General features: G+C 46.4%; 1 protein-coding gene across 1 annotated transcript; it reads left to right on the top strand.

The window, feature by feature from the left end:
- The first annotated feature begins 8,406 nt into the window (after nt 1–8,406).
- Nucleotides 8,407–11,206, top strand: LOC148683069 (uncharacterized). The gene is made up of 8 exons (XM_088659888.1): nt 8,407–9,159; nt 9,562–9,590; nt 9,714–9,830; nt 10,030–10,109; nt 10,205–10,304; nt 10,397–10,480; nt 10,701–10,805; nt 11,090–11,206. Exons 1-8 carry the CDS (start codon nt 8,952–8,954, stop codon nt 11,204–11,206), a joined length of 840 nt encoding a protein of 279 aa, XP_088516014.1. The 5' UTR covers nt 8,407–8,951.
- The last annotated feature ends 311 nt before the right edge of the window (nt 11,207–11,517 follow it).

The following is an 11,517-nucleotide window of genomic DNA, read 5'->3' as shown; positions in this document are numbered from 1 at the left end:
GTGTAGGCTTCCTCTGCTCCCTGTCTTGTGTTTAATTAGAGGGTCAAGACACAAGAAGGCGGTGGAATAGAGTGGTAGAACAGAGCTGGATCAAATATATTCAATCGTTTCTGCAGCAGACCGAAGCTGGTGATTAAAGCTCCAGTGTTAGCAATTGCATTAGCAAAGGGAAGCAAGGAAAAGCAGAATAAAAAAATTGCTTCAGTAGCACCTTAAAGACCAACTAAGGTGCTACTGAAGGAATTTTTTATTTTGCTTCGACTCAGACCAACACGGCTACCTACCTGTAAGGAAAAGCAGAATAGCCTTTTCTTTTAACAGCTAAGCAAAAAGTAATAAACAGTCATAATATCAAGATTTGGGCAAAATGTACAGCCTGTTGAAATGGGCTTTGCTGTCACTGCTACTATTTATCCAGCACCATGCTATGGTCCATGGGGTCACGAAGAGTCGGACACGACTAAACGACTAAACAACAACAATGGTTCAGGGCAAAAGTAAATGTGTGATATGTACCAGGAGGAACTTCTTGAGTATCCAGAGAAAAAGAACAATAAGGTCCTGGCTTTGCATTGTTTATCACCTGGGTGGACCTGATTATGGATTAGGTAAGGCCAAAAATCAGCTCAGCAAAGTGCCTCTGGGCACTTCCTGGAGTCCCTTTTCAAGGACAAAATAGTGTTGGAATGGGGAAAACTGGAGTTGATTTTATATGATTTTTAAAACTAGGTAACTTCCCTGAGCTGTCAAGTCGAAAGGATACATTTATGCATAATATTTATAATAAAGATGTGCCCCCCCCCCAGTGATTTCCATAACACCGCCCTATAGTATTCTGTAGGTTTGCAGTGCCATGAGTACAATTTCACTGGATTAGCTAAGTGATCCTACAGATCTCTGTAGGGGCAGACAGTCTTACAAGGTAAATTCAAACTTGAAAGGCCACTAACTACCATTCTAGCATTCATTCTCGATGAGAAATACAGTACTTTGCTGGAATATTTGGGACTGGTTTCCCACCCCCATCTTGGAAAGCTTGATGGAGAAAGTGTAGTTACCGTAGGTGGGATTATGTCTGGAATTACTGCTGTTCTTTTGGCCAGAAATAGCTGGGCAGTGACATGATCAAACACTTTTAACAGTTTATTATAATGATTTCAGGACCTCTTACAGGTCACAAAAGTGAGGTGAGAATGTAATTAATGAAATCTTAAAAGCTGCACCCTCCCCATCTACAAATGGAGATCAACAAGGGAACACCTTCAGCAGCAGGTGAATTTTTCATTTGCATTTCATCCTATGGCATCTGTTAAAGTTCACAAACATACCATCAAGTTGTGTGTGTTTGTATCTCTTATTAATTTTCTTTAAATTGGCAGTGTGGTGCAGGGAGCAGAGGAGAGAACAAGAAAGGAGCGATAGTGCCAGTACTACCGGTAGCTCTTAGGCCTGTAGGCGTTCATGGGGGGGGGGGAGCCGCCCCTACCCCAAATGAACCACAACCCCCAGATTTGCTGCTTTTTTCTTTTATTGAGGCAGCCACATTCTAGTGTGTGGAAACCTCAAAGCATGGGTAGGCAAACTATGGCCCAGGAGCCGGATCAGGCCCAGTCACTTTCTAAATCCGGCCTGTGGACGGTCCAGGAATCAGCGTGTTTTTACATGAGTAGAATGTGTCCTTTTATTTAAAATGCATCTCTGGGTTATTTGTGGGGCATAGGAATTCATTCATATATTTTTTTCAAAATATAGTCCGGCCCCCCACAAGGTCTGAGGGATAGTGGACTGGCCCCCTGCTGAAAACGTTTGCTGACCCCTGCCTCAAAGAAAGGAGAGTCCACCACCTGAAGTTATGTGTTCCATGGTCAAACAGCTCCTGCGCTCAGAAAGTGATTCCTAATGTTTAGTTGGAATATCCTTTTTTTACAATTGGAATCCATTGGTTTCAGGGCCAGCAGCCCAAGGCATTTGGGTACCCACTCGCTGCTAGGGAAGAAAGGGTGAAGAAAGGTCTGCATCAGGAACAAGGGGCGGGGGGAGATTGAGATTGGGATCCCAGGTGGATCCTGCTGCCCGAGGCAATTGCCCCACCTTGTCTCATGAGTGGGCCGGGCCTGATTGGTTCAAGTCCTGCCCTCTGGAGCAGCGGAAAACAACCTTGCGTCCATGTTCTGTGTGACATTGTTGTCAGAAATTTGCCTGCTCTTCCCCACCCCCATAAAAATCCTTGAGGACACCCGTCCCCTTGGCTTCCATCCAGAAGGAGTTGCATTCCAGTGATGGGTGGGGCCAGAGGTAAAAGTGGGTGGGGCAACAAATGCAATTTTTTTTACCTTTGTACACTAGGCTAGTGTCTGCACAGTCCTACACCCTTCTCCAGCCTCCCGTGCAGACAAATGAGAGTCATTATCAGAATTCAAGGACACATTTACAGCAGGCGAAAACACACAAGGCACAAAGGTTCTACATGGGTATTCTGACAAAGGCAAACTTCACCTTCACAAGTGTACACACTCTCATTAATTGGCAGCTGCAGCTGAATGGTATTAAAAAAAAATACCACTGTATTCTGCTCTGGTCAGACCTCACCTGGAGTACTGTGTCCAGTTCTGGGCACCACAGTTCAAGAAGGATACTGACAAGCTGGAACGTGTCCAGAGGAGGGCAATCAAAATGGTCAAAGGCCTGGAAACAATGCCTTATGAGGAACGGCTTAGGGAGCTGGGTATGTTTAGTCTGGAGAAGAGAAGGTTAAGGGGTGATATGATAGCTATGTTCAAATATATAAAAGGATGTCATATGGAAGAGGGGTGAAATGTTGTTTTCTGCTGCTCCAGAGAAGCGGACACGGAGCAATGGATTCAAGCTACAAGAAAGAAGATTCCACCTAAACATTAGGAAGAACTTCCTGACAGTAAGAGCTGTTTGACAGTGGAATTTGCTGCCAAAGAGTTGATAGAGTCTCCTTCTTTGGAGGTCTTTAAGCAGATGCTTGACAGCCATATGTCAGGAATGCTTTGATGGTGTTTCCTGCTTCGCATGGGGTTGGACTGGATGGCCCTTGTGGTCTCTTCCAACTCTATGATTCTATGAATGTGTTGAATGAGAGTCCATTGAGCTTGATTGGATAATAAAGTTCTGCCTCTAATATTGTCGAGCAACCAACATTTGTGTGTGTGCAACCCACCTTTAGGAAGGGCAGGGCCAGGCAGGTAAATTATGTGATATCTATTTGCAGCCAAATCCTAAACTTGTTTGATTTGGTAATGATTTAAGTTCTAGGTGGTTTTTAACATTGTTTAATTAATTAATATTTTGACTGTGACTGTCAAGCTACAGTTTGCAAGCCCCACATTAAAATGGTCAAGGAGCTTAACCAGTAAGGTCCAAGTAAGAGAATTTGGCTGTATTTAAAAAGTCACTTAAGCGGTTTTTTAGTGCCATTAACGGGTGGCAGGCAGACTAACTTTTAAAATAACAATGCAGGCTATTAATTTTGCCTTCTGGCCTCATGCGCTGGAGGTCTGATAGAGCCATTAAATCAAATAATATCTTCTTAGTGCATGCACATTGCAAGCTTCTGAATATCACTAGGCTCTTCTTCAACTGGAATGGAAAAAAAAAACTTTAGGTCATTAACTACATTCAATTACGGTAAATTAAACTGACACCTGTAGGCATGTAAACTGGTTTTCTAAAATTAATACACCCACAGAGTTGTACCAGTCTTTAACATAAGCAGATACTATCAAATGATTAAAGTTTCATTTTGTCCAGCACCTTGTTCCCCATGGTGGAAGTCCACAGATAAAGACAACAGTCTTCGCTTGTTTGCCCCCAGCACCAGATATTCAGAGATATATTACCCCTGAACATGGAGGTTTGGGTTTGTCATTCTAGCAAATAGCCATTGAGATACCTATTTTATGCAGATTGTAAGACATTGCATCCTTGTTTTGCTGTGTTACTTTCTTTATAGATGTCCAGTTTACTTTAAAGGTAAAGGTAAAGGGACCCCTGACCATTAGGTCCAGTCGTGACCGACTCGGGTTGCGCGCTCATCTCGCATTATTGGCCGAGGGAGCCGGCATATAGCTTCCAGGTCATGTGGCCAGCATGACAAAGCCGCTTCTGGCAAACCAGAGCAGCACATGGAAATGCCGTTTACCTTCCCGCTGTAGCGGTTCCTATAAAGTTTCATTTTGTCCAGCACCTTGTTCCCCATGGTGGAAGTCCACAGATAAAGACAACAGTCTTCGCTTGTTTGCCCCCAGCACCAGATATTCAGAGATATATTACCCCTGAACATGGAGGTTTGGGTTTGTCATTCTAGCAAATAGCCATTGAGATACCTATTTTATGCAGATTGTAAGACATTGCATCCTTGTTTTGCTGTGTTACTTTCTTTATAGATGTCCAGTTTACTTTACTTTTTCTTAAATGAAAGCCAAGAGTCCAGGTCCCCTGAAGATGAATTAAAAAATGTTCCAAGTTCTACCCCAGACTGAACTTAATTTACCATTAGTTTACTTGGAAATTATGGGAACTAATTTCAGGTGTAGTTCAGAGATGTTTGAACTAGTTTAGAGAACTTTGGTTCAGCCAAACTCTTCATTCCAAGTCCTGGCCCCAATGACCAACATTCTGGGATTATGAGAGATATAGTTCAGCATATAAAGGAGTGATGGGCAACCTTTTGTGCTTGGTGTGTCAAAATTCGCCAAAAAACCGAGCATAACCCGGGTGGTGTGTCACTTCGAGAGAGAAAAAACCCATAATTTTGTGATATTTATAGTTTAAATAATAAAAATGTATAATTGTAATATATAACTGTATTTAATAAACCAAAAACTAATTATTTAACCTAACCTAACCAAAAAACCCTTATTTATCACAAAGTTGTTGAGCTTTTTTGGGGGAGCTGCTGACCAAAGTTTTGGAGGTTTTTTGGGGGGTGCAAAAGTTGCTTTTGGGGGGGGGATGCCCCAAAGCTGCTGCACTTTTTGGGGGGAAAGAGAACAGGAATAAATGATGAATAATACCTTCGCTGGAACTAACCCAGCACAGAGCGGGTTAAAAAAGAAGGCTGTTACACCCAATCATAGTCTGCCAAAGCACCAGAAAAACAGCACAGAAAGGGTTAAAAAACCAATCTCTGGCTACCAGCAACAACAACAAAGGATCCGGGTTTTAACAGCGGAGACAAGCTGTAGTGTGAGGAAGAGTGGGAGAACAAATGGGTGTGTGTGTGAAACAACAACAACAGCGTGAATGCGTGCCAGCAGTGAGGGCTCTGCGTGTCACGTCTGACACGTGTGTCATAGGTTCGCCATCACTGATATAAAGCGTCATGGATTTTCCACCCCTGTGTATAGGCAAAGACTCCATCAGATACAACCCTTAAAAATTAAATATAAGAACCAGAACATCAGCACCCACAGCAATATGAAATAAAATAGATAAGAAAAATTATACATACCCAATTTTTCTTGCTCAAGTAATGTTTCCATTTTGCAGGTGGCTACTGCAAATATTGGGGGTCTTCCAAGTCTACTGATACCTCCCTTTTGTGCATTGGTGCTGTTGCCGATGAGAAGCAGTAGGGTGTAGTGGTTAGAGTGTTGGACATGGGACCTGGGAGCCATGAAGCTCAGGAGGCCTGTTACTGTCTCTCAGCCTAACACACCTCACGTTTCTGTGCAGATAAGATGGGGACAGGGAAAACTATATATGCCACCTTGAGCTCCTTGGAGGAAAAGTTTGGATATAAGAAAAAGAAAGAAGCATTGGTATGCAGAGCCTCTTTAATGGAAAGAGAGGAAAGGACACTGCCTCAGTTTGAAATTTCCTTTTAACCATCATGGTCGGCTGCTGAGGCTTTAAGATGCCTCAAGTCTCTGTGTTGTCTCTTTTGGCAGAGATGTTTCATCCCCCTGTTCTTTCTATTTGCATTGAATGTATTTGGTGGAGCCTCATTAATGTTAACAAGAAAGAAATAAAACACCTGTAAACTATTAAAAAAAGAAAGTAAAAAAAGAAAAGAAATTTTAAAAAAGCTATTAATCAAAAATATTTTAAAACCATTGATGACTGAAAAGCAAACGTTTAAAAAAAGTTAAATGGTATCAGGGGCGTAGCCAGGATCAAAACTGGGGGGGGGGCAAGCCATGGTCGTTCAGGGGTGGGGCCAAGGCATGGGAGGGGAGGGGCCATTCCCTTGGGGAATGGGGCTGCAGGAAGAAGGATAATAATAATAATAATAACAATAATAATAATAATTTATTATTTATACCCCGCCCACCTGGCTGGGTTTCCCCAGCCACTTTGGGCGGCTTACAACAAAAAAATGAAATAAAGCAATTAAACATTAAAAGCCTCCCTAAACAGGGTTGCCTTCAGATGTCTTCTAAAAATCTGGTAGCTGTTTTTCTCTTTGACATCTGATGGGAGGGCGTTCCACAGGGCAGGCGCCACCACCGAGAAGGCCCTCTGGATGTGAAATGAAGATGCAGCCCAGCTCAGGCGGAACAGCAGGTGCCTCCGAATTCTGACAGAGGAGCATCACCACTCAGGAGGGGCCAGTTCCTGGGGGGGGGGTTGCCATGGTGACAAGGACCCGCCCTCCTTTGTGACTCTCTTGCTTCTCCTTTAAAAGCCACTGACTTGCAGGCGGCCATTGTGGGTTTGTAGTGAGGCGAGTAGAGAGAGAGGAGTTAGTGGCAGTTGGTGGTGATTGGTGGCGAATAGGAGAGGAGAGGAGTTTGGTTTGTTGTTATTTTTCCGGTTTCTTATTTTAATTTTGATTTTATTTTTTACTGTTATTTTATTTCTTACTTTTATTTCATTTATTTTTCTTTTCTTTTCTTTTAACACTTTTATTTTATTTTATTTTATTTTGTTCTTTATTATATTATTTTTGTTCTTTGTTTTTTGTCTTTTCTGCACATCTGTGCAGAGTTTGTATATATTTTGTACATAGAGTAGTTAGGGCTAAGTGTAGGGTTAGGACGGGGGTTAGGTGTAGACTTAGGGCAGGGGTTGGGGTAGGGGTCAGATTTAGGCTTGGGTGGGCATTTTAGATAGTTAGTTACTTTAGTGAGGAGGGTGGGATCTTTTCGTCGACGAAATGGGCAGGCTGTAAGTAGCATTCCTTTCCTTTCTCTTAATCTCCGGGGGGTGGGGATGTGTCGTGGGGTCCCCTGCACAGCCTTGGCTCTCTGGTGAGGCCTGGTCTTTATTCAATGAACTGTTGCAACAGGACTTTCAACATGGAAGAAGCAGAAAGAAGCCCATTTTACCCACACCACCTTTTAATAAAACATCCTACATACATCACATTTTTTCTGGCGGATACCTGGGTATCAGTTTTGTCCCTGTCCCTCCCTTGACCTCTACCTTACACCCATTAAGTAAAACAAAGGAAGATAGATAGATAGATAGATAGATAGATAGATAGATAGATAGATAGATATAGATATGTTCCTGTTTCCTAGACAAGTTGAATACCCACTATTGTCCTGGCCAAGTCCCCATTCCATGGAGGTTGGATCCACTCTTGTCTTTCAGATGGCTACCTGTCTGGCACTCAGAGACCAGGAGGGCAGTGATTATCACCCAGGCAGAAGGGTTGCTGTGTACGTGGTCTCATGCTTCAGGGATGGTGGCTGCTCCTAGCCATATCCCAAGTGCCTCCTCTGGTAGCCATCTTCCTTCTGAGCAGAACAGCATTGGAACAGTGTCAATCCGATGTGTGATTGCTTTTATATGAATATTTGAAGGTTTTCCCGCTGCAAGAGTAGGCAAGATTTCTTCTTCTTCTTCTTCTTCTTCTTCTTCTTCTTCTTCTTCTTCTTCTTCTTCTTCTTCTTCTTCTTCTTCTTCTTCTTCTTCTTCTTCTTCTTCTTCTTCTTCTTCTTCTTCTTCTTCTTGTCACTCATAGCTGGGTAAGATTGACTTCCATGAACAGTGAGTTTGAACCGTGAGTCTGTAAGTGACTGTGGAGGCCAATTCTGGATCCACATGTCCTTCCACAGTGGGGACATAGTTTTCTGGGCGGGAGTTGATCACAGTGAGGGTTTGCCAAGCGTGCCTTCCTCTTCGCTCGTTTCTCCCTTGCATTCTGAGTTCATGCGTCTTCAAAGCCCATAACACCTTTGGTAAAAGCTGTTCTCCTACTGGAGCCCTCGCAGGCCAGTGTTTCACAGCCATTGGTGTTTATGCAACATTTTTTAGATTGGCCTTGAGAGTGTCTTTGAACCTCTTTTGTTGACCACCAGCATTACGCTTTCCATTTTTAAGTTTGGAATAGAGTAGTTGCTTGGGAAGATGATAATCAGGCATCTGAACCACATGACCAGTCCAACGAAGTTGGTGTTGAAGAAACATTGCTTCAATACTGGGGATCTTTGCTTCTTCCAGGAAACTAGTATTAGTTTGCCTGCCTTCCCAAGAGATATGTCACATTTTTCAGAGACACCATTGATGGAATCTTTCAAGGCGTTGGAGATGGCGTTTATAAGTGGTTCATGTTTCAGAAGCCTACAGCTGGATTGGTAGTACAAGAGCCTAGACTGAAACGCCAAAGACTAGTTTCAATGGACCAAGAACGGTTTTCATGGCTGGTTCTGGCTTTTCCCTTTTCCCAGTGGGAATTCCTATTTGTAGAGCAGAGGCCACGGCTGGTCGGCAGTTGCAGTGCCTGTGTGCTTTGTGCTGGGGGCGCTGTTTGGCGGCGCTCCTTGGTCGCTATTGGACAGTTACTTGGATAGGCTGAGCAGATTGGTTGAGCGCCTTGTGAGCAAAAGGCTCAGCCTTCGTTAGGGCAAATGCTCTACCCTTATTTACGGGAGCCTTTGGAATGGAAAAAGGAAAGGACTGTGTCAGGATGATGTGTTTTGTGGGGACATTTGCAGAAGTGAAGGTGTTGATTTGGGCTGCAGTTGGAGGGGGATATGGTGCCTGTTCTGCCCATTCGGTGGTGGTTCCCTGTCTTCTCCAGACACCCCTCCTCACACACAAACACCCCCCAAGAATTAGGGCTGCCGGCGTCTGAGTCTCTCTCTCTGCTCATCTCTTCTAGGATCAGGTGCTTAAGGCGCCTGTTTCGGCGCTGCCGCAGGGTGGCCCCCCAGCAAGGCCCAGAGCAGCCCGTGGCGCCAGGTGAGCAAGTGGCCCTCCTTTTTTGGACAGAGGAGGGCAGGAATCGGCATTGGGGGGGGGAGCTAGTCAAAAGATGGAAAGAGCCAGGTGGCTGAATCCGACCCAAGGTCCATTGGGCCAGTGGCTGGAACCCCCTCCCGCCAGAGGCCAACCCATTTTGTGGAGTCCAATGAATGAAGCAGGGGGCTGGGCTGGGGGGCATGGCTGGGGGGCAATTGCCAGCAGGAGGGGCACCTTCCCTGGGGAGCCACATTCTGGGGAAAAGAGGCCAGGATTGGCCCCCAAGGCCTGGGGATGTCCCACCTCTGTAGTAGGACTTGGAATCCAGGAGAAAACTCTTGGAATAGCCCTGCCAGGGGCTGAGGGACAGACTCACCTGTTCGCATGTCCTTCTTTTTGCAGTTCTGCGGTTCCACATCCCTTCCCCAGGGGTGAGTATTGCAGAAAAGAAGTACAGGGACTGGATCCCTCAGACCTGCCCCCCACTCTGCACTTTCAGATGCAGAGAAGCCCTCCCCTCACAAGGAACTGACAGTCTGACTTTTGCATTTCAGCTGCTCGAGGATGAGCAATTCTACATCCTCGGGGTCATCCAGAGCTGCCAGGCAGCTGAGCTCAGGGGGCTGCGAACCCTGAAGTGCTCCAAGCAGGAGACGGCCAAAGCCATTTTGGTGAGTGAGGGGTGGTGTGAGGGACCCCCGCGGGGAGGTGGGGGGGAAGGAGGGCCTTTAGGGAAGGGGTTGTGCATCTGCGGAGAGGAGGACCCTGCCGGCTTAGGGTCCGCTGGAAAGCCAAGCCTGGTGTTTGGGGTGGGAGCTGTCCTCTGGAGGCCCCGGAAAGAGCTGATTTTCCTCCTCTGTTCTCTTCCAGGACATCTTGGGGCCCTTGGAGCACTTCAGGGATCGCCCCCTGACCCTGGCCCTTGCCTTGGAGGCCCTCCTCCAGCTCAGGTGAGTGGGGTCTTTGGGATGGAGGGTGGGTGGGGGGCAGAACTCCAAGGGAGACTCAGAGGAAGCGTCTAACCCTCTCGCTTTCATCTCTGCAGTACCATGAGGCCCAAATTCAGCTGTGACATGATCAGTGCGATCCTCCATAGGACCATGGAGGCAGTTATTCAGGGCCCAGAAAAGGAGGAGGAAAGAGAGGTATGTCCTTTGTCTCAAATTCCCTTTGCATGGCTCTTTCTTCTTCATCATATTTCACCAAAATTCAAACTCTCTTCTCTCTTTTCCCGCAGGAGCTGAAGCGCCACTTCCGTCTCCTCCTAGGAAGTCTCCTAATGGAAGCCCCCAATGCGGGCACCCTCCTGCAACTTTTAAGCGTAAGTGTCCCGATGGCATCAGGGGTGGTTTTAGGGTTGTCCCCCCCCCATCCCTTACCCATTTCTGGGGCACAGAGCCTGTTTGGCCCTCAATTTGGTCCAAGACCAAAGCTGGCAAACTCTCATGGTCCAGAAGTGCCAGGGACTCTGTGGTGGGGGCAGTGAGGGCCGCTTTGGCCCAGACTGGCCCCTGACTCTGAGACGCTCTTCCCTCCTGCAGGACCTGCGAGGATACGCCCTGGGGGAAAGTGGGGAGGCTCAAAAACTAGCGGCCAGCAGCATTTCATTGCTGCTGGCCGTTGCCCGAAAATTTCCCCACCTCCGAGTAAGTAGCTCGCCTTCTTCTATTCCTTCCTGTGTTTGCTTCCATCTCTCCAATAGCACATCCCTGAGTGACCTTTAATGCAGATGATGTGGTGTGTGTCCCTGGGGGCCAGGGTGAGGCCAGAGGCTGCCCTTCCACCTCTGCCCAGGAGGCTGCAGGGCCCAGGGAGGTCCTCTGGAACAAGGGATTGGGCCCAAGACAGAGGGAGACCCGTCCTTCCTGGCTTGGCGCTGCTTCTGTGCTCTCTTGCTCCCAACTGATCCTGATTTTTCTTTCCTCTGCAGATGACGGTAGTTCGGCCGGACCTGGCCTGTTTCCGACAGAAGCCGGAAGAAGGTGAGCCCCACACCTTGGAGACAGCAAACTACCTTGTCCCTTATTTGCCCAAGACCCACCTCTGAGGTCTTCCTGCTGGGAGTCTGGCAGGACCTGCTCCCTGCCTGGCAGGTCTTTCCCACCTGGCCTGGGAGGACAGCGTCCGGACTGACTCCAGCTACTTTTCCAACCTGGGCCCCTGACTGAAGGATGGGGGGGGGGGGGGAAAGGCCTGTGGGAAAATCTCATTTTCATTTTCATTCTCTTCCATCCAGATGATATAATAATTGAAGATTTATAGGCAGTGCGGACACCAGAGAGAGGCCAACATACAAATGAACTCAGCAGGTAAGACTTTCTCAAAAGCCCACCTGTAGTTAGAGATGCCCTGTTTCAT

Source organism: Zootoca vivipara, chromosome 16 (assembly GCF_965207765.1).
Source record: "Zootoca vivipara chromosome 16, rZooViv2.hap1.1, whole genome shotgun sequence".
Taxonomy (NCBI): Eukaryota; Metazoa; Chordata; class Lepidosauria; order Squamata; family Lacertidae; genus Zootoca; species Zootoca vivipara.
The sequence above is the reverse complement of the archived record's forward strand: the minus strand, read 5'-3'. Positions and strand labels throughout refer to the sequence as shown.